We start from the raw sequence: 23552 nt of genomic DNA, 5'->3' as shown, positions 1-23552 counted from the left end.
CACAAATGAATGAACTCAAGAGAAATGTACAGTAGAAACAGTGTAATTAAAAAAATACCTGAAAATAAATAAAATAATTCATGTGTTATTGATTCATATTATAGTATGCTTCACTAAACATTTAATAATGATTCATAAAAAGAAATATACAGTATAAATTAATGAAGAAATCATTTAAATATATTATTTTATTGAAAATGTAGTATCTTTATGTACAGTCTCTCATACATACATATATACTATGGACTATGAAATTCCACAGCCAAATAAAGAATTCTCAGTGAATGGAAACTGTTTTCTCTCGATCTCTAAAAATAAATGTACCAAATAACGTACCTAGTTCTCCTCCAGCTCATAAAATACAACTAGTATTGCAACCTGGAAGGTAAACATTAAATACACAATGGAGAATATCAATATTATTAATGATCTATACATTATTGCATCATCAGAGAGCTGCAGACGAAGTACAGTCTCGTGACAAATAAGGATATCACAGAGAGATGAAAGGCCCACGGTTGTCCTATTACACAAAAGAGAGTTTGTTTCATGATGAAAACAGGTTGAATCTACTTCTATGACAAAAAGAGGAACCCGAACACATGTGGAAAAGAGAAATGCTGCGTTTGCTGTCAGATAAAAGGATAAGAGTGGAACTGGTGATTGAGCTTATTGACTACACGATACAAGACAGCACACAGGCCAAAAACTGCATCACAGGCTCCCTGACAACATCAAGCCGTCAACTGAACACGTACTGTCCTACGGTAAGATTTGGGATTGTTTCTGACAGCGTTGCGAGACATGTGCTTGTCCGGGGTTGGTTGAGTTGAAAAGGAAGACCATGATAATTCAAGTCTTTCAGGAAGCAGTTCAACACTTTTCTTGTTTATTTTTAGTGTTTTTAAATGCAAAAGTCCTCACTAAGACGGCAGATCCTTCCTGGGTTTTGCGATGGTGAGGACGGTTGAGGATAAAGTTTCAATAAATACACCGCTGAACTTCGGCACGCAGCCGCAGTGTGGCATAGTCCGAGAAACGTCCGCTTCGACTTGGGCGCTTGCTCAGTAAGGCGCAAATAGGATGGAGCCCGCGGTATGTCGGATCGGTCCCGGAGCGGCGCGGAGAAACGAGTGCGGAAGTGAGGCCGTCTGAAAGATGGAGGTGTTGGGACGAGGGTGGAGGGAGATGGACGGGACTGTGGTGGGGGCGAAGGGTGTGTGGAGGAAAGCTGGTGAAATGGGCTTCGCCAAGTCCTTCTGCAGGGCGAGTTTGGCCTGGAGGAAAAAGAAAAAATTGAACACTGAATCACTTTGAGGAAGGACAAAGGACAGTGTCAATGTCAATAAAGAAATTAGGACTCCACAATTAATCCAAAGGACATTGATTATATGGCCTAGTGGGATTATTTAACCTAAAAAGCCTGTGATGTAATTAAATATATAGTCTGCTAAAAAGGTAGTAAAAGCATATTTAAATCAGTTAATGTGAGTACAGGGGTTCAATATTATAAAGCGACAAGAATATTTTTGGTGCACCAAAAAAAAACTAAATAACGACTTATTTAGTGATGGCCGATTTCAAAACACTGCTTCAGGAAGCTTTGAAGCATAATGAATCAGTGTGTCGAATCTGTCGAAGCGCCAAAGTCATGTGATTTTAGCCGTTGGCAGTTTGACTCGCAATCTGAATCATGATTCGATACACTGATTCATTTATGCTCCGAAGCTTCCTGAAGCAGTGTTTTGAAATCGGCCATCACTATATAAGTCGTTATTTTGTTTTTTTGGCGCACCAAAAATATTCTCATCGCTTTATAATATTAATATTGAACCACTGTACTCACATGAACTGATTTAAATATGTTTTTAGTACATTAATGGATCTTGAGAGAGGAAATGTCATTGCTGGCTATGGAGGCCTCACTGAGCCATCGGATTTCAACTAAAATATCTTAATTTGTGTTCTGAAGATTAACGAAGGTCTTACGGGTGTGGAGCGGCATTAGGGTGAGTAATAAATGACAGAATTTTCATTTTTGGGTGAACTAACCCTTTAAAAATAGTCAACTATAAGCACTAAAACATCTTCCAGTTCACCAATCAGACTGAGGGAATGCATATGATGATGATAATAATAATAATTATAATAATAATAATAATAATAATAATACTTCATTAGTTCAATACTTTACAAATAATTATTATTTAATAATAATAATAATAACATTAATATTGTTATTATTATTATTATTATTAATAAATTATTGTTGTTATAATTATTACTAATACAATAATAATAATAATTTAAAATATATTTTAATGCTTTACCGGTAATGATGATAATAATATTATAAAAAGAAGAATTATTGAAGGTGTTATTATTATTATTATTATTATTAATATTAATATTTAACACTTTACTACTACTACTACTACTAATAATAATAATAATATTTTTGTTATTATAATTATTACTAAAAATAATTATTTAAGATATTTTAATGCTTTACTGGTGGTGGTGTTAGTAGCAGCAGCAATAATAATAATTAGTGTAATATTTTACTATTATTATTATTATTATTATTTTATTATTAGAATTATTACTATTATTATTAATAATAATACTTTATTGATGTTTATGATACAACAATATTATTATTATGCTTAATACTTTATAATAATAATAACAATATAAAAGAAGAATTACTGAAAGTGTTGTTATTATTATTAATAATAATAATATGTAACACTTTACAAATAACAATAATAATGATGATATTATTTTTATCGTTATAATTATAACTGATAATAATAATAATAATAATTTAAAATATTTAATGCTTTACTGGTAATAGTAATAATAATAAAAACAATACTGTATTAGTTTAATTCTTTACAAATAATAATAATTATTTTTATTATAATTATTACTATTAATGATAATAATAATACTTTATTGATGATGATGACAAAAAAATACAACAATAATTTAATAATAATAATAATAATAATAATAATATGTAATAAATTAATATTTTTTTATAAAGTATTATTATTTTTGTTATAAATATTACTGCTAATAATAATGATTTAAAATATTTTAATGCTTACAATAATAATAATAGTAAAAATAATAAAAAATAAAATACAAAATTTTTACTATTCAATAATAATAACAAATAACAATATAATTATTCATTTTGTTGTTATTAGTAATTATTAAAATATTAATTATTTTCTAATGCAAGTCTATAGAGGATCTGTGCATTTGGATACTTTCTAATGGGATTTACAGAAATGATCCTCAAATATTGTTAACAGAACATAAAAAAGTAATTCATTCTTATGTGACACTCTGTAAAGCTCGTCTGAGCTAGCAACAGTAACCCAGGGCAGTGGAGCTTAGTAAAGGGCCAACTGTACTATAAACAGAAAGTTGTTTCAAGCATATTTTGCATATCATTTGAAAAATGACAAGTGAGCATTAAGCCCTTATGATGCATTAGCATCCCAAAAGAGGCATTTGTCAGCCTAGAAAGTGTGGAACAAACTCCTCACAGCACTGATACTTGAGTAACACTTGATGAAAGCGCTTGATTATAAAGAGCATAAATAATGTATTACTGCCAGAGAGCTGGAGCTCCGCTGCTGCTTGTTGTAAGGGCTGTATTTGGGTTTGGTGGGTTTCCCTGCCACTCTGTCCTTGTGCCGCCTACTGGAGATATGCTGGGAAGAAAACGGACTTAATTAACGTTGTTATGCAAGTGATACACATTTGTGACCAAACATAACACTGAACCGAACTATCAAAACATCATAAGAGGAAGTACAACTTCATTTTGTCCACATGCAAATTTGGCAAGATCAAGCCACAGAATCCCATTACTATTCATAGAGCTTTCATTATTCATCACTGCACACGTTACGTTTTGTTGTAAACTGCATAAATAAGGATCATGCCAAATGCAACCAAAGACACATGCTAACAAGAATACATCCTCTTACACTGAAACTGAACTGAATACCTGTTTAAGCTGGATTTCTGAGTTGACGTGAACATCACAGATTTCACAATGAAACGTCTTGTTCTGTAAGCCTGAGCCTTTGTTGAGTTGTGTGGCCTGAACTTTGAGTTTGGACCCGGGTCTGGGGTAGGCTTTAATGGGACCAGCTCCATTTCGTGCCTCCAGCATGGTTTTGTGCTTCGAACCTGATGAAACAGACAATGTAGAATGTTTTCTCTGGCTTAACGGGGGGAAAAAAAGAAACAAATCTGTTTATTCAGACTTTTGGCTGCATTGATATAACTTAGCACAATTTCTAAGACTGAATATTTCAATTAAGTCAGACAAGAGTTTGAATTTAGCAGTTTATTTTTACAGCCTAAGGTTGTGGAATCTACTACACAGTGATTTTATTGAAGGCACAATATGTAAGATTTTTGGATTAAAGGATCTCAAAATCACTAGAACAATGTTGTATGTTTTGTTGACTTGTGTACTTACATTATCCCAAATCTTTCTAAGAATGTTTAAATAAGCAATTTTAACCAGGACACGGACCTCGTATGTGCGTCACCTATCAATGACATTGTATCCGCATTACCCTCGATTTCCGGTTAAATTTTTTAGGAACCATGGAAACACCAAAGACGCTTTAATATATTATGTTCTATTAGACAGGTGAGCAGCTGTTTGGATGGACACATTCACTGACAGAAAACTAATCACTGTTCTATAGCTGAACACAGTAAGTCTTATTGTTTAAATCTCGTTTTCTTGATTTTACGCGAGTACCATGTTTTACCATGCCTAATATCACAATTATTTTAAATTGTAATAATATTTTGCAGTATTACTGATTTACTGTATATTTTTTTACAGTAAATCTTTTTTACAGTAAAGACACTAGCTTAGTGCAGTGTCTCATAGCAGCCACCAAGTGAACGCAGAGTAGCATTATAACAACTTTCAACACACAAATGTATTTAACATGATAAAACAGCGCTGTGTTACCCCACATATGCATGACCGGAAGAAGCGGAAGTGGTCTGTGGCATAATAAAAGTTCTGCTGCTCTTGAGCTGTCTGTCGCACTTGTCTCTCATTAGCATTAGCAACTGCTCCAGCGGCCTCGTTACGCTCCAACGGCTTTCAGCCACACCGTGCTTCATGCTACAGTAATGTTAATGAATCTTTAATACATTAGCTCATCCATAAATATGATTTTTTCCTGAGTCCCGTGGGATTCTTTTCCACTGGCTGTAGACGTGAAGACAACACTTCCCTTGATTCTGCGAAAATAAGGCGTCATCAAGCTACGACTTGAATAAGCGTTTTGAATAAGCGACCTCTAGTGGCGAAAAATGACATATTGTGCCTTTAAGCAACACAGTATGTGTATTGTTTTTGGCCATTAAGTTTCCTAAAGACTCACTAGACTAATTTTGTGAGGCCCTTGTCTCACGACTTGTGTGTAGTATGAGAAGTATGAAAATGTATGAACAAGTATGAGAATGTTCAATCAGACAGTCTCTGATTGAAATGTTAGATGCAAAAAAGGGAAAATAAATACAGTTTTTTTTTTCTTTTTCATTTTCATGAATCAGTTCAAACTCTCTTTAAGTAAATCAATTCAAAATTATTAAAAATTTTGGATCAGTAAGATTTTTTTTAAGAAATTAATAATAATAAATTAAAACTTTTATTCTATAAATTAAACTAATCAAATGTTACAGTAAAAACTAAACATTATATTTTATATAAATGCTGTTCTTTTGAACTGTCTATTCATCAAAGAATCCAGAAAAACAAAACAAAACAAAAAAACATCAGTTTCCACAAATCTTCAAATGTTTTCAGCACTTATAATAAGAAATGTTTCTTGAGCAGCAAATAAGCATATTAAAATGATTTCTGAAAGATCATGTGACACTGAAGACTGGAGTAAACTTTTTAATGGTAGTTTATATACTGAATATTATCAAAAGGCTGAAAAATACCAAGATATTTTTGTAGCTATATCAACCGCCCTAGTCTGATTGCAGTCTTCAGATCTGAAGAAATTCTTCTATAGTGCGTCTGGATAATGTTTTCCAAGCATAAAAAAGCAATTTCTTGCAGATTAAATATTTTAAGGCTGAGCATAACTAGAAAAAAAAACAAAAAAACATATCGACTACATAAATGTCCATGACTTTTTAATATTTGATTAGTCCCAATGACTTTTCCAGGCTTAGAAATCAGCTTTTTTAAAATTCCGCAATATGTCCAGGTTTTCCATGACTGTGGGAAACCCGTCTACATTTTCCAGTTCTTCATACATTATCAATGATGAGCCTCACATTGCTTCGCTGGTTTTGATTTATGTTTTAACTGCACGTACATTTCCACACTCCCAAGCCTCAGAGGGTCACTTCATGAAACATTTATGATAAAGAAGAACGTATAACGGCGAGAAAGCCGTGGGAAAGACATTGCGATGCAGATGTTCGCCACACCTGTATTGTGCGCCTCCAGCTGTGAGAGGGAGTTGACAGCCACTTTACACAGCGAACAGTACAGGAGCTTCTTGGCTTTCTCCTCCTCAGACTCCACGCTGGGCTCTGACGGGACCGTTGGCACCGCTGCTGGTTTGGAGGTGTTCTTCAGGGCTGCCACGTGCCCTGTCGGCTCGGTGGGCGGGCTGGCATGCGCGGGTGCCGTCTTGCAAGGGCTGGGCACTAATGCCACCGCGGGCGCAGCGGGAGCTGGCACAAAGGCTTGCGGGGAGGCAGGGATTTTGTGCGCAGCCAACGGCTCTGCACTCTTCACTGGGAACATAAGAGAGAGAGAGAAAGAAACAAGGACAGAGCAAATTTGACAGTTAGTGGTGAAGGGCTCAGCATGTTGTATTATGTGCTGCCACATTTTTCAACTCCTTCCTGTCTGTTTTTTCCCTCTATTTTGTTTGTTAGGGTTTGATATAAGGTCTTTGCTGCAGGCAAGCTCTCTAGTTTCTATGTCAAAACTTGTAGTCCGTTACTGATTACAAATTCCACGACAAAAATTGTAGTTAATAACATAATCTATTAGATTACATATTTTAGGTAATGCATTTTGACTACTTTGTGATTACCTTTAGATTACTTTTGACCTAAACTGTTAATCATATAGATCTGAATAGGATTACTAGAAAATAATATAAAAATGTATACAAAAACTGAAAATATATAAAATTATAAAGAAAAAAAATTAAATTTTTAACAACAACATGAAGAACCCCAAACTGGGGTTTATGAAGGAACTACTGGGGGTTTGTGATAATACTAATAATTAATATCATAACAAATACAAACAAATATTTGTTTTGCTGCATGTAATGTGACCATTAACTGACATCAGAGAATCTATAAATTATGAATAATTTACTGTCATTTTGTGAATAATATGATATTATTTAATCAATAAAAAATTATTTTGATTACTTTGATTTTCTTTGATTATGAGTATTTTAAAATGAAACGTAATCTAATTATAAGTATGTCATCTTTATGGAATATGGACGTATGGAATCTGATTACATAACCAGATTATACCTAGTACTGCAGTCTAAAAAATGCTGGGTTAAAAACAACCCACGTTGGGTTGAAAATGGACAAACCCAGCGGTTGGGTTAAATGTTTGCCCAACCTGCTGGGTAGTTTTATTTAACTCAACTGTTGTTTAAAAATGACTGTATTGCTTGCTTAAAATGAACCCAAAATATGTTGGAAATTAATATTTATTAATATGTTTGATAAATGAATATTTATTTAAAAGTTTAATGAATAAACAATAAACGTTTATTAAATTGCTTATTAATAAATGTTTACCTTTTGATTATTATTGTTGCCTCTCATAAATCATTTTAAGCCAGCCACATAGTTATTTTTAAACAATAATTGGGTTAAAACAACCCAATCTTTGGGTTTGTCCATTTTCAACCCAACTTGGGTTGTTTTTAACCCAGCATTTTTTAGAGTGTGGTTACAACAGCACTGGGTAGGGTCAGGCTTCTATCACCAGTGACTGTTCGGGTCCCGCGTGCTGTAATGTGATAGGACGTGACCCCTGGATCGCTCACCACACTTGCGCCCTTGTCATAGCATTACATGCTTCAGGAGGCCCTAGAAGCCTTGATGTCGGATGCCTGTACTCTCCACCCACTCTCTACCAGGCTTCTGAGGGAATATTCTGCTGGTTTATATGAATGTCACTTTCTGCTCGTCCTTTTTTTTTTCTCCCGAGGACTCAAAGCAGCCAGAACAGTCTAATGTTCCCCTATACAGTGACATTACACCCGCTGACACTAACCTGAACCTCTAGGATGGAACTTCTGCTCTTTTGCATTTTTTTTTCTCTCTCTGTTTCAGTTTATATTTCAAATCTTCCAAAGCGTGGTAGGTAGATGTGGAAACATATGCCTCTTTGTTTTTGTTCTCACTATTATATGTGGTGAGTCATAAGGAACATATTGTAACCAAATAAGAAAACGGATCAGAGATAAAGTACAACTATTTGGAAAACTTTTCAAAACTAACAGAAATCATAGGCTCTGTATGAAAACCTAGTAAGCTGTCTACATAAGCAGCTGCTAATTTAAAAATGCGCAGCATAGGCAGTAAAAAAATCAAAAGCACACAGAAACTCAATTTACAGTTGTTGCCAAGTTAACAGTGTGATACTTTAATAAGCATAAAACATGCAGCACACTCAAATATTAGGTCATTTTTTATTAAAGTAAACTTTTTGGTATTGATCAAAGTTTTTGGTATTGAATGAGTTATAAGAATATTTATAATAAAGTTCTACTGTAGCTCAAACAGCAGAAAGTGGTGCCAAGGTAAAGGGTTTGATTCCCAGGGAATGCATAAACTAATAAAAACATGTACTTTGAAAATATAATATAAAATATATTTGCAATGCAGTGCATTATGGGATTGCCTACTTTATGAAGGATGGAAACAACACTATAGTTGCAAAGTTTGGGGTCGGCAAGGCTGCATTTATTTTCGGTAAAAAAAATTACAGTAAATCAGTAATATTGCAAAATATTATTACAATTTAAAAATAATTATCCTTTTTAATATATATATAGTAAAATATAATTTATTCACGCGATGGCAAAGCTGAACTTTCAGCATCATTACTCCAGTCTTCAGTGTCACAAGATCCTTCAGAAATAATTCTGATATGATGATTTGGTGTTCAAGAAGCATTTCTAACATAACTGTTGAAAACAGTAGCTTAAAGGGTTAGTTCACCCAGAAATGAAAATTATGTCATTAATGACTCACCCTCATGTCGTTCCAAACCCGTAAGACCTCCGTTCATCTTCAGAACACAGTTTAAGATATTTTAGATTTAGTCCAAGAGCTTTCTGTCCCTCCAGTGCTAACTGGTGCGCCAGAGTTTCGTTTACAGTCTGAGGAAGACGCGCGCTGTATTCAAGCTATTTTTTAAAATGGTGCGTAAGTGTGCATGTCGCGGTTGTCCTAATCGCCAAAAACAACAACGTAAAAGTGCATTACCAACGCCGACAGATGAAAGGATTCAATGGAATCAGTTCAGTGGAATCAATTCAATGGAAAGGATTCCTGAAGAGAATACAATGCTGAATAAAGTCACATTTTATTTATTATTTTTGGACCAAAATCTATATAAGATGATTCAAAAACTTCTAACTAACCCACTGATGTCACATGGACTACTTTGATGATGTTTTTATTACCTTTCTGGACATGGACAGTATACTGCACATACATTTTCAATTGACGGACTGAAAGCTCTCGGACTAAATCTAAAATATCTTAAACTGTGTTCTGAAGATGAACGGAGGTCTTACGGGTTTGCAATGACATGAGGGTGAGTCATTAATGACATAATTTTCATTTTTGGGTGAACTAACCCTTTAATGTTTATGTGGAAACTGTGATACTGTACATTTTTACAGGATTCTTTGATGAATAGAAAGTTTAAAAGAACAGCATTTTGATCATTTTAATGCATCTTGCTGAAAAGTAAAAGTATTAAAGGTGCAGTAGGTGATCTGGAAAATGCTAACGTTAGCCTGCTAGTATTGTAAGCATCCAATCCCACCCTCCCTGCAAATCACAGTTGAAAGCCCCGGCTCCTCCAAAACACACGAACACACACACGTATAGCTGCTCTCGGCAAAGCGTCACAAGAGACGGCGTTAAACTACTCATGTCTGAAAGCACATAACATTACAATAATAATGAATGTAAACAACTCAGAAAGCTCGTCTCTGACTGCTGCAGATTCATTTCGGTGTTGACACTGTTGACATGGAAATGCATAATTCCGAGTCTGAGGACCTAAACAACTCCAGTTAGAACGTTACGGGCTGCCATCTCTTAATTACAGTAGTTATGGTGTGAACACAGCATAAGCACCTTGTTTTGATTAGGAACTGTAAAAGGTGGCTGCTGTTTGTTTTGCAGTGCTCTTTCGTCGAGGTGTTGTATAAACTGTGTATCATATTATTTCATCCGGACCGAATATAAAGATTGGATGAACATTTTAGGGTCCTACGCCTTCCACAGACAGTATATATAATAATAAAAATACATTAAGACCATTTAACATAGCGATTGTTATCAGGATATGAGAAGACTTTGAAGCAGTATAACAAAATATGTTTCTGTAGAGAATCACCTATTGCACCTTTAATTTCTTTAAAAAAAAATCTTACTGACCCCAAACTTTTGAATACTTCCAACTTAGAATTTGGCTAAAAGAAGCAATCTATCCTTTGAAACAAAAGTGTGTCTATGATGCCTTAAAATACAGCATACATAGGCAGTTCCCTAGGTTTTGGCACAGAGCCACAGTGATAACAATTGGCACTTGTTGTTTAGATGCAGACCAAACAGTGACCACAATGTTGAAACGACCTTGCTATATCCTTTCTGAAAAACTCAGTGAGTGTGGAACATTTTTTGGATCTTAAAAAAAAAAGAAGAAGAAAAAAAAACAGAGCAATTACCGTGCGCACACATCCCAGAATAATCCAACACACGGAGTTCTGAAAAATTACATAAAGCAGACTCTTACGTAAAGCACTGGAGCTAGCAATTTTAATGATTTAGTGCTTGAAGTTTTCCCATGTAAACTAAATCTGACTGCATTGTGTGTTGCCAGGGTTCGGGGAGAGACGGCAACAGCAGCCCCCCTCCCGAGTCTCGGTCCGAGCTCAACACCACGCTAATACGACGGCATGACAGCGAGGACCCATAAGCCATCTGTGAATCAGGCTGACATTCATTTGGCCTGATTTGTACAAAGACACTGCATATCAATGAGGACCACCACTGCCTAATAAATGAGGCGCACCCAAATCTGTCTCAGAGTCTGTAGCTAGAGAACGAGCGAATTCGGAAAGTATGCACTGGCTCGGATTTGCACCCCGTAGGGCATGCGTCTTGGTACATCCCAGTCTTGATTCTTAATCAGACACAAGGGCCTGAAATTGAGTGGGTCACAGCGTGAAGCAAAGATCAGATGATTATGTTCTTTGAAATGTAACACAAATCTAATTCAGTCAAATCAAAGGCCAGGGAGGAAGAAGAAAAAAAAAAAAAAGGAAAATAACAGCATCCCAGCACGCATCCTACCGCCTGTTCGAATTCTGTATGTGTTTTCCATAATTAAACATTTAAACGCAACACAAAAAGAGACAAAAAGATCATGTGCAGGAAACTTAATATGCAGGTAATGATGAAACAAGCAAACAGAGCTGCAGGAAAAATGATCTGCTGTTAGCATGATAAAGCATATGGCTGATTACTGCCGCAGCAGGGCTGCTCCTTACCTCGGCACATGAACAAGCAGCACGTTTTTGAGCTTGACGGATGCCCTTGGTCACCCTAAAGTGGTCTAGATGCTTTTACGTGCAGCACACACAAGCACATGGAGTGTAAACAGCGGCGAGGGTTCGGGGTTAGAGCGGCGGGAAGAAAAGCATAGAAGTAAACACACATGGAGAGGGAAGGATAGGAGAAAGAGGATGGGACAGGTGATGTGGAGCAAGTACAAAAGGAGCTATTAACCTGGTTGTTCAGAGCAGCTGGCAGTGACTGCAGTGCAGGAGGAAGTGGTGGTGGTGGTGGTGATTGTCTTAGGGCCGCTGTCCTGGGCGGCTGCACTTTTCTGCTTATTTTTCGTGGACTCCTGTGATTTGAGCTTCTTGGCATGTTTACTGCCTTTGTAGTGGGCCTCAGCTTGGCTCTACAAAGGAGAACAAATGAACCATCCAATCAGGCTCATTTCTTACAACTATAGCATCTACCATCATGGACTGCAATCACACACACACATTCATTTCAAACATGCTTTCAATAGCAGGCACTGTTCCAATCAAGGTAAGGATGAGATCGGGATGACCAAATTTTCCAGAGGCTAAGAAAGAGCTGGACATAGTGTGTTTAGAGGGAATTGATTCTCAATGGAGAACACTAAATGGGCATCGATAGCTGGCACTCACTGAGGCCGCTAATGGAGAGTTTACTCGTATCTGTATTTGCTCAAAGTGAAGATTTAAAGGGAAAATGACTACTTCACACTTAAATAGAACGAAAGGGAGTGAGTGAGAGAGAAAGTGCTTATGAGGGATTAGGATCCCTTTGAATATCTGACTGCTAAGAATTAGGAGCTCAATTTTTCATTTTTATGACATCAAACGTGACAAAGTCCCAAAAGACCTGCAGATGGATTTTCTCTCCAAATGCTGATACTCTGTCACATTCACTAACTGAAAGTTTAAGGGATTTCTGGCAGTGCGGGGAGAAGCCAGACAGCACCGCTCACGGATGTTTTTCCTGCAGATTATTCAAAGAGGAAGCCTGCAGTTTGCAGTTTTCATGGTGTTGAAATAGCAATTACAGGAATGGAATGACAAGTCACTGCTTTGTTGTATTCATTATTGTCCCTCCGTAATGAGATATAAGCAACAGCATTACATTTAAATCATTAGGCCATTCACACTGACAGAGACTGTTCCCAACAAGAGCTGGTGGTCTTATATATATATATATATATATATATATATATATATATATATATATATATTATACAGTCAAACCAAAAATTAATCAGACATTTTTGATATATTTTTACTAGTACGTGCAGGACACTATAGTTCATTATGAAGAATTTTTGGGTATATTTTGCTATCCTCAATTACATAAATGAACTATAGTGTCCTGCACGTACTAGTAAAAATATATAAAAAATGTCTGATTAATTTTTGGTTTGACTGTATAATAATATATATATATATATATATATATATATATATATATATATATATATATATATATATATATATATATAAACATAGATAAACATATTAATTAAAAATAAATAAATAAATAAATAATAAATAAATAAATAAATCACTCTCAGTGTGAACCTTCATTGAACCTGTATGTGGGGGACATGAATATAGGGACGAGTTTTGTAAGTTCAGTGGTTTCAGAACAGTATTGGATGTGCCTCTATTGAAAGAAACATATTAACTTTGCTAGTTAATACATATATACATTTGATCAAAACAAACACACAAACAGACAGACAAAAGAATATCTATTACAAAGCATGCGGCTAACACCATGTTGTAAAGGTGCTGGGATTAAAGAAAGGTCAAAGTTCTTTTGTTTTTCTGTCATAAAGACAAAATGGCTGCCGTTCACTTGTGATCTTGTGAATGTGTGTTGAACCATCTGAGTCAGAGCTGAAAAAACATGAAATATGATAAGAGAGAAGAAAGACAGAGACAGACCAAGCGAAAATGAGGTGCGCAACATCCATCGCACCAACAGCACAGATTGCTTGTTCAAGTGACAGGCATGAGAGTCATAATGACACACAGGACACTGCTGCAGACAGTGACAGGGGAGAATGATGTGACGACCTGGGGCGTTTTGTCTTCTCTGCACTGTGCAAATGTTAGCAGATCTTGTGACCTGGATTAAGTGCACTTGACATTTATAAATTGACTTTCTCCCAAGCTAAGTGTGAGCCCATTTCAATATTTACAAAAACATTCACAACCAGACCATAATTGAAGTCTTTATAACATCAAGTGTCTTTCAGCTTAGTTCTAGCAATCACAGGGCCTCATTCGTGGAACACGAGCAGCACAAATTTCTCTAAACAAAGAACGGGCTTTCAAACCTGTTTACATTTTCTGAACATTAAAGGGATAGTTCACCCAGAAATTAAAGTTTTGTCATCATTTACTCACCCTCATGTTGTTCCAAACCTGTACGCATATTTCTTTCTTCTGCAAAACACAAAGGATATTTTGAAGAATGTTGGGGTCCAAACAACATTGGACTCATTATAACTATAACTGTTTGGAACTGTATGAAAAAAACAAAAACAAAACACTGAGGCATTTTTCAAATTATCTTTTTTTTGTGTTCCACAGAAGAAAGTCACCAATAATTTTAAAATTCCAGATTTTAAAAGCACAGAAGCTAAACAATATCTTAAAAGCCATATCAATCATAAGTGTATCATAAGTATATATTTCACTGTTTATTTTAAGTTCTCATTTTACCTCTCTAAGAAACGAGTAAATTATTTTAGAACTGCAACTTTGAAATTAGCTCCACTGATTTAAAAAATCTGGAATTGGAATTGGAAAGAAATTCTGGAATCAAACAGCCCTTCAATTTAGTCTACCATTCAAAAGTTTGGGGTCAGTAAGATTTTTTTGTCTCTTATGATCACCAAAGCTCTTATGATCACAACATTTAATCAAATATATAGTATATCAGTAATATTGTGAAATGTTCTGACAATGAATATTTTTCTTATACTTGAGTATATTTGAAAATGTAATTTATTCTTGTGATAGTAAAGCTGAATTGTCAGTGTCACATGATCCTTCAGAAATAATAATATTCTGATTTTGTGCTCAAGAAACTTTTCTTATTATAATCTATGCCGAAAACCTTTGTGCTGCTTCATATTCCTGTGGAAACAACAATACGTTTACAAATACAAATGCATCCTTGCTGAATAAAAGAAAAATTTTAATGACCCTAAACTTGAACAGTAGTGTACACAGATTATCGAAATTAATCCTCAATTGATGCGAGAATGGTTTGCAGAACGATTTATATACAAATTCATTCTGCTTGTGCTAATGAACTGCCACAATGCTGCACTTTTACACTTTTACAAACATTTTACTCAGAAATTCATTCAGTTTGTGTATCATGAACGAGGCCCATTAAGCGTATATGACATTCTTCAGCGAACAGTCAGACACATACACGCTTTATTAAAAGCTGTGTTGCAAAAATGTCTTTGCAACAAGAGCAGGACACGTACGAGCAAACATAAAAAGGCTTGCATAGGCAATAAGCACCAGTAAGCCTTTCTGCTGATATTTGCAAATAGGAGCTGCCAGCAATATCAGTGCATTACCCTACAGCTGTCTCTGTATCCTCCCGTTCAGCGCTCATGTACTGTACAAGAAACCTGTCAAAGACATACACACCTACACATTGTAACAGCTTGTTGTATGAGAGTACACAGTTGATCTTTTAGGGAGTCTATTTTCTCATGCACATGCTTTGACTTTTTCATAGGCCTGGCTGATGCAATACACAGACTGGCCTTAGATGGGGCATCACTGTCAGAAATGAATTTTCTTTCATTTTTTATTTATTTATTTATTTATTAATTTATTTATTTATTTTATCCCCTGATCCCACTATAAAGTGTTTTCTTCTAGGAAGTCCTAGTTGCAGAAGTGGCTATAAGCGAGCCATCTGCAACACTTTTTAAACACAGCTCCTCTTGTAGCAGGACTACCTGTTTTTTCCCAAACAACTGCAGATGGGTGGAGGGTTCAGAAAACCTGTCTGGAAACAGTCATTATATCTGATATTCTTGGTTTGGTGCTGCTAAAGACACATAAATGACACACTCCATCTTTAAACGTGTGTGCTTGTAGTTGTGCATGCAACAAATGCAATGACAGTCTCAAATGATTTAGCCAATTATGCAATACAAGCGTTATTAGTGCCAGCTTCTTTTGTTTTTGAGGCCATAGGTCCCTGCCACAAAAACATCTGCTCACAAACTCCCTCAATGCATGAAGTCATACAGCAATTATGACCTACTCTTTTCCCTCACCCCTCACTTCAGCCTTTAAAACAATTTTTAAGCACAATAACAACCTTAATTTGATGAAAAAAACATGCCAAATGTTAAGGTCTGATTATTAGCCAGTTTCCAGACTACATTTTTTTAATCTCATAGCACAGATAAAAGTGCTTTTTTGTCGAGTCTATAATAAATCTACATTTTTAAAAACATTTTTAATTCCTATTTAAAGCTCCAGATTAGTCTTTCAGCACAGCATACCTTGATCTGAACTCCCTCTGGTAATCCATCTTCCAAATAACTACTGTAAAAAGACACAATAATTAGCTCTTAAATAAAGATTGGAATTGCAAGGACTTGATTTCTGCTCCTCAACGATTCCATTATCGATTCTTTTAGTACACCCATCCTTATAACTATAAAACTTAAAACTTAAAAAAAAAAAAGATACTTTTTTGGCAATCAACAATCAACATACACAACTGCCATTTTTTTTTAATATATATTGTAATCATTATGATCAAAACTTGTAATAACTGCTTTAATGAGATCATTGTTTCTGCCTAAATGAATAAATTATGTTAGCTAACTTTATCTTTGAACTGTACATTTCTGGACATATGGACATTATTTGGACAGAGTCCAAATTAGTCTAAAATGTAATGTATAAACATACATTTTCTGTAAAGCTGCTTTGAAATGATGTACTGTGAAAAGAGCTATACTAATAAATGTAAATTGAATTGAATTCAGCCCTGTTTTTTTTAACTCAGAAGTCAGAAGTAGAATGCAGATGGTCAAGAACCGTTAACAACTAAATAGAACAATGGAACTGATTCTCGATTCTCTGACCTGCACATAAAGTTCACAAGAACTGCTGCAGATCTCAAAGTAGTGAAACATTCCTATTTCCAGCTTTTTTCTTATCTCCTCACATGTAAGGCCCGTACACACCAGGTATTAAGATCTGTCTCAGTGATCTGATCACAAGTAGTCATCCGAGAAATATCACCGTGTACAACTGTTAGCACGGTTTAAATTGAGGTTTTGAAGGTGGAGAAACCCTAAAATCTGGCAGGCAATCTGATGCCTTAGATATGATACAAATATATTTGAGAATACATTCTTTTCCTGTGAGGCAAAACTGAATTTTCAGCATCATTACTCCAGTCTCCATCACATGATCCTTCAGAAATCATTCTAATATGCTGATTTACTGCTCAAAAACATTTCTTATTATCATCAATGTTGAAAACGGTTGTGCTGCTTAATATGTTTTGGTTACTTTTAATCAATGTAATGTATTCTTGTTGAATTAAAGTAAAAACAAATAACTAAAATAATAACTGATCCCAAACTTTTGAACGTTAGTGTGTTGAAACTATTGCTTAAGAAATTAGATGATAGATAGATAGATAGATAGATAGATAGATAGATAGATAGATAGATAGATAGATAGATAGATAGATAGATAGATAGATAGATAGAATTAGCACTGTCCACCATCTTAATATTAGGTGTAAATTGGATCTAAGTTGTGTTGAAATTTGAAACCAAGCTCTGCTTATGCTGCTGGGTAATGTTAGTCAAGCAGCGACACAATAGTTCAACAGAGACACGTGTTGCGGGGGTGTGACGGCTGTAATGACACAGCATGTATAAGAGACTATAAAGCTTTAATGAGATGTGCTGGTTATCTGCCTTATTGGCTTGTTCTCACATAAGGGCTGTAGGTCTCTGGAGGGAAGCCTCCACTTCACCTAATGTCACATCACAGCAGGACACACACCTTTAGATCAGGTAACATCAAATGAAATGGCCAAGGCTTCTCTGTTACGCTGAGCGCAAATGGAGATAAAACAGCTCATTTACAGAAGATAAGGGAAACCTAAGAGCGTACTCCAGCCATTATTCTCATTTCTTTAATGCAGCCTTCAAAAGAACACAGCACGGCTGTTTTAACCTTCATAACAAAACACCTTATGAAGGCAAAGGGGAAAAAAAACAAACAAAAAAAAAAACAGACAATGTAATGTAGCAGACAAAAGACAAAGCCGACGGGTGGAAAAAGTTATAGTAAAAACAGTTATGTATTTGAAAAAGCCAGTGGAGTGAAAAGCTTAGAAATTCAGCTGTGATTTTCCCACAATCCCAGAGTTTATTCAGGCCACATCTGCAAAAATTTATTTTAACAGCTAAACTGAGGGCCAAGATTTCTGAGAAAAAAATATGAAATAAAAAGCCATATCAAACCAAAAACAGTTTATAGAACTGTCAGCTGCCTGTAGGCTTTGCCTGAAGTGTAATTACGGCATTAAAAAAGTTGCATTCTACAGAAAATGGGAGCATGTTTAGTTTGTGGAAAGAACATAAAATATAATGCAGAACACATTAATTGTAAGGTTATTTTAAGAGGCATTATAATGTCGCACGGGGTCAGTAAATTGCGTGGCGTATTTGAATTGTTAAAGACCGTAATTATATGCCTGGCAGAGTTTCATAATGGACATAAATGCCATTTAAGTTTTGGCTTTTACACACTTTGATCTAAACCATTAATTAGAACTAATCTATAGTGATTCAGGGAACATGTACTGCATGTGATCAGTGTGTCCATTTGTACACATTAGCCCAACAGCATTGGTGACGCTACTAGCAAGTCAAATGCTTAGTGTGATAGCAGTTACACGACTGTTTAAAAATATCTTCTGCTCATTAGGGCTGCGTTTATTAAATCAAAACTACAGTGAAAAGTGAAATTATTACAATTTAAAAGAACTGTTTTATATTTTAATATATTTAGAAATGTAATTACTGTGATGGCAAAGCTGGCAGTCATGCTTCGTAATATTCTTTGTGGAAACGGTAATACATTTTAATTCCAAGATTCTTTGATGAATAAGTTCTGATGAATTTGCTGAATAAAAGTATGATTTTTTTTCTTTAAATGACCCTAAACTTTTGAATGATGGTGTAAATGTTTTGTGATTCTTTTAAAGGGGACTTATTATGCAAAATTCACCTTTACACAGTGATGTCACATTGCTCATTTTTATCAGGGGATTTTTACATCCTGGTAAAAATCGCATTCAATTGGCTAAATATGTTCATGTCGCTTCAACCCACGGACATGAAAAACAACTCGCGGCAACAGTGTTAAAGTAGCCCGATTCCACAGGAAAACCGCGGACTTGGCAACACTGGCAGGAGCTGTGATCATGGAAAGGGGGCAGGGAGCAGCAGGTCATGTGCATTTAAATGTTTTTGCTTGCACTCAGAAATGGGTCTTTATAACATGGTATAAATAAATGATCTGTGATGTATTTTAAGCTGAAACTTCACAGATACATTATGGGGACACCTGGGACTTAAATTACATCTTGTATAAAAGAGCATAGTCCCCCATTAAATTTACATTTAATTGAAAAATGAAAGACTGGCAAATACCAATTAGCCACATAGCAACAACCTGGCAACCATCTAGAATTTCCTAGCAATTTTTTTTCATAACATGCATTCATATGTAAAAAATAAATGCTAGCAGAAATGTACAACTAAATATAAAGACATACTATGATAGAAATGGTGTACAGAATTACATAAATATGCATTCTGTTGAAAAAACAAAACAAAAAAACAAGTCACCAGACAGCATTTTTTTGAAAACTACTGATCTGAATGAATCTGAATATCATTGTTATTTCATGCTACTATGGGAATATTTTACAGTACAAGAAGAGAGGAATATCACACCCTTTTTATTTCATCTGTTTATGGTGTTTTTACTGAAATGCCCATAAGAAACTTCACAGCGGCATACTTATTAAGGACTAATTATGGAAAGAAACGCACTGAGTGGAACTACTGCTTCCCGCAAAACTTCATTCGAGTTTGGCCAGGGATGTGTTCAACCTTTAGTTGCACAATGTTTTTTCCCCTCTGGCAACAGGATTGGATGACACAGTGAGTCCAAAGCGTGCGCTAAAGTATGGGATTAAATTACATCTCAGGACTGTGGCAAAATGAAAAGGCGTTTGAGCTTTAATAAAGTCAAGGATTAAGTTGGTAGTTTCCGAGGGTGAAGGCTAATCAACATGAGCAAGCTGCGAGACCAATACGAGCCATTTTGCCCTGTGCCCTGGAACACGAAATGGTAACAGCACAGTGCTTGACAAACACAGCATCTTCAGGCCTGCGGAGAACGAAGGTAAACGCGGGACACGGGCTGATTCGTTCTGACACGCCAACCAGAGCATCACTTCCACTTAAGCAAGATGTGCTTTGGACTGGGCCTGCAGATGAGCATCTCCAGGGAGTAGGGAGAGCAGGAGAGACAGCTCTATCGATGGAGACCACAACGTGGCAACACATGCACCCAGAATTAGCATCAAAGAGCTTGGCAGTCTGGGGAACATCCGTTGACACTTCTGCTCGCCCCACGCTAGCTCAGATACGCTGTTTAATCTTAAAAGCATTGTTCAAATGGGCGAATGTGAGAGGAAACTGTTTTAAATTATCGCAAGGAGGGCAGTCATTTCACTTTCTGCGTTTATTGTGCTTGTTTGGAACATGAGAGAGAGAGAGAGAGAGAGAGAGAGAGAGAGGGGGGAAGATGATAACAGGAAGCCAAGACAAGTTAATCTCTAGCAGTCGCTTCAATTCAGATACATAGGCTGTGTTGGAAAACGAGGGTTTCAAACTCGATAGCAATCAAGCAATTATGCACCGCAGGAGGGAACAACAGGATAGCTGGGACACCCAGCGGCCACCCCACTGAGACAACAGGACCATGTCTGCCTTTGCTCAGAAGTCCAAAGGGGTTCCCCGGGTTCCTGTGCTGCATTCCTGCCTGTTTGTCATGATAAAGATGAAAAAGACCTGGAGGAGACAAAACAGATGCACAATGGTGCTCCTGCGTCTGTTTTCCACTCTGAGAGAAACCTTTTCTCAATTACCGCTCGCAATGGGAGCTCTCCGTCAGCCAGGGCTTATTGCCACCCTGTGCCATTCATCTTAAATTAAATGGCTTAATCAATGCCAAGACAGAGTGGAACAACATGGCAGTACAGTAAGTAATTACCCCTCTCCCATAGAGAACAACACAACACAAGCCTCTGCCAGCCAACTCTGTGCAAAACCCCACACCTGTGTGCACACTCGTAAATACAACTGTACCGTTTAGTGCAACCTCTGGGATTCTACAGCTCTGCCAGTGAGTAAACAATGCCACATTTTATTTTGGACATTATGCATGAAAATCTATTACTACAGATTACAAACTGTAAGGGAAAACATAACTAGCAGCTAGAGTTGTCAAAAGTACTGACATTTTAATTTTAAAAATGTGACGCTTTGAGCGTTGTTGAGCGGATTCTTAAACATTTCTGATTGGCAATTGTGTTGACGTGCTCATCGGATATGTCTGTGATTGGCTACAATGATCAATGCACGGCAGCGTTTCAAAGCACACAGAAGTGTTTGAATTTGAAAGTGGGAGCGTTTGAAAACAGGCGTATGTCAGAGGACTGATCCGCGATAGACGCCTGCTTTCAATCACTCCCGAGTGTATCTGTGTTCAATGATGACTTTTTACAACATGTGTTTACAGTGTTGAAGACCGAAGGCAATCACAGACATATCTGTGAACACAAGGGTCGAACAGACGTGTTTACGAATACGCTCGACAGCGCACAAAGCATCACATTTTTAAAATGTCAATACCGACTAGGTACCAAAGTCTGTACTTTTGACAACTCTACTAGCAGCTAAGTGATATACCAAAGCGATTGAGGGTTAGGTGACACCTCAGTCAAGGCATCTCAGTAATTTCCTGCCGGTATTGAGAATAAAAACTGCAACCTTTGGATTACCAGTCTGACTCTCTCTAACCATAAGGCCATGACTATATTAATAAACAGCTTTTTAATCACACCAAATTTTTGGATTATAAATACAGTAAAAACAGTAATACTGCTACAGTATATACAAAATAGAGTGATACAAATTGTAAACAGCACTGATACTGGTGGAATATCGCTTGGTGCTGATTGTCTCTCAGCCAATCAGATTCAAAGACCAGAACTAACTGTTGTGTGTTTTTATATTTTTCTTTTTTTTTGTGAGCAAATTATGACAATTTTCATTTTTGGTGACCTTTAAGTAGTTTAAGACTGAATTGTGAGTCTTGTGTAATCAGAAATAATATGTTCAAAAGAGTCCTTCATAGAAATTTTCATTCATGAAATGGACTACAATGTTACTACAGTGTGTAACAGTGATGGCAATGCAAAATAAAGATGTGTTGTCAATTAATTGTCTTCCGCAGAATCTTTCTCTTTCAAAATATTCAATATACTGAAAGCTCACAGCCAGGGTTGTGCAAAATTCTGAATGAAGAGCATTGGCTGACTTTTAAAATTCATTAGTGTGAATTTGAATTGAAAATGTCATGACCCACAGGGAGTTGAACTGGAATGATATAAATTGAAATTCTCTCAGTAAGGTCAATAAAGCTTCAAACTTTAAGACGTTTTATACTTGTCAACAAGGCTTTGTCAAGCAAACATTCAACTTAAAACTCTAGTCAATTAGTTTTATGAATTCTTTTGAATTTCAATTCATCAGTTAATTTACTTGCATTCAATTCCAAATTGAAATTCTGAATTCTATATGGTACTTTAATTAAAATTAAGGAACTGAATTGGAATCGGAGACACAACATCATGAAAGTAAATATAGCTGCAAGCAGCAATTACGGGGCCAAGCACAAAAACGGCAGAAGAAGCCAGCCAACATGGCTGGGAGCATCAGACCAACAGCAGCAGTGAGCAATTAGAAAAAAAAGTTATTAGCATTTTTGTCAATTTTGTTATAACTTTTGACCACAAGGTGGCGCTGGTCCGAAACTTCTCAGGCTCCTTCAGGGCATTGTCCTGATGACCCATACCAAATTTATGAATTTTGGTCAAACCCATCAGAAGTTATAAGCAAAAATAGCCATTATTCATATCTCCACTCCAGTAGGTGGCGCTGCGCCGAAACACTGTATGATGCCTCAGGTCATGCTTGTGATGACACGTACCAAGTTTGGTCTGAATATGATAAAGCATTGCAGAGATACAGCTTCAAGAGTCATTTTTGCATCATATCTCAAATGTTTTGCTCTGGTATACGAAAACGGTTTGACTTATCAACTTGAAATCCATAACTTTTTGTCGGCATGGTCTGAAGATGATACGGTTCAATTTTGGTGAAAATCGGAGCAACGGTCTAGGAGGAGTTCGAAAAAGTAGGTTTTTAAAGTAAAACAATATGGCGGACAGGAATTTCAGCTGACTATGGCAAATTTGATATCTTTGTTCTCAGCATGACCCAAGGAATCTACTGA

General features: G+C 36.1%; 1 protein-coding gene across 4 annotated transcripts in view; it reads right to left on the bottom strand.

Annotated features, from left to right (window-relative positions):
- Positions 1-227: 227 nt before the first annotated feature.
- Positions 228-23552, bottom strand: part of znf385b (zinc finger protein 385B) — a 162292-nt gene continuing 138967 nt past the window's right edge. For 3 of the 4 annotated variants that reach the window (XM_067409406.1, XM_067409409.1, XM_067409410.1), the window contains 6 exons: positions 14289-14327; positions 12094-12271; positions 6502-6813; positions 4028-4212; positions 3627-3728; positions 228-1277 (listed from right to left, as the gene is read on the bottom strand). In XM_067409406.1, coding sequence (XP_067265507.1) covers positions 1065-1277; positions 3627-3728; positions 4028-4212; positions 6502-6813; positions 12094-12271; positions 14289-14327 — 1029 coding nt within the window. In that variant the 3' untranslated portion in view covers positions 228-1064. The remainder of the gene's footprint in view (positions 1278-3626; positions 3729-4027; positions 4213-6501; positions 6814-12093; positions 12272-14288; positions 14328-23552) is intronic. The other variant, XM_067409408.1, reaches the window with a different exon arrangement.

This window comes from Chanodichthys erythropterus, chromosome 14, assembly GCF_024489055.1.
Source record: "Chanodichthys erythropterus isolate Z2021 chromosome 14, ASM2448905v1, whole genome shotgun sequence".
Classification (NCBI taxonomy): domain Eukaryota; kingdom Metazoa; phylum Chordata; class Actinopteri; order Cypriniformes; family Xenocyprididae; genus Chanodichthys; species Chanodichthys erythropterus.
The sequence above is the reverse complement of the archived record's forward strand: the minus strand, read 5'-3'. Positions and strand labels throughout refer to the sequence as shown.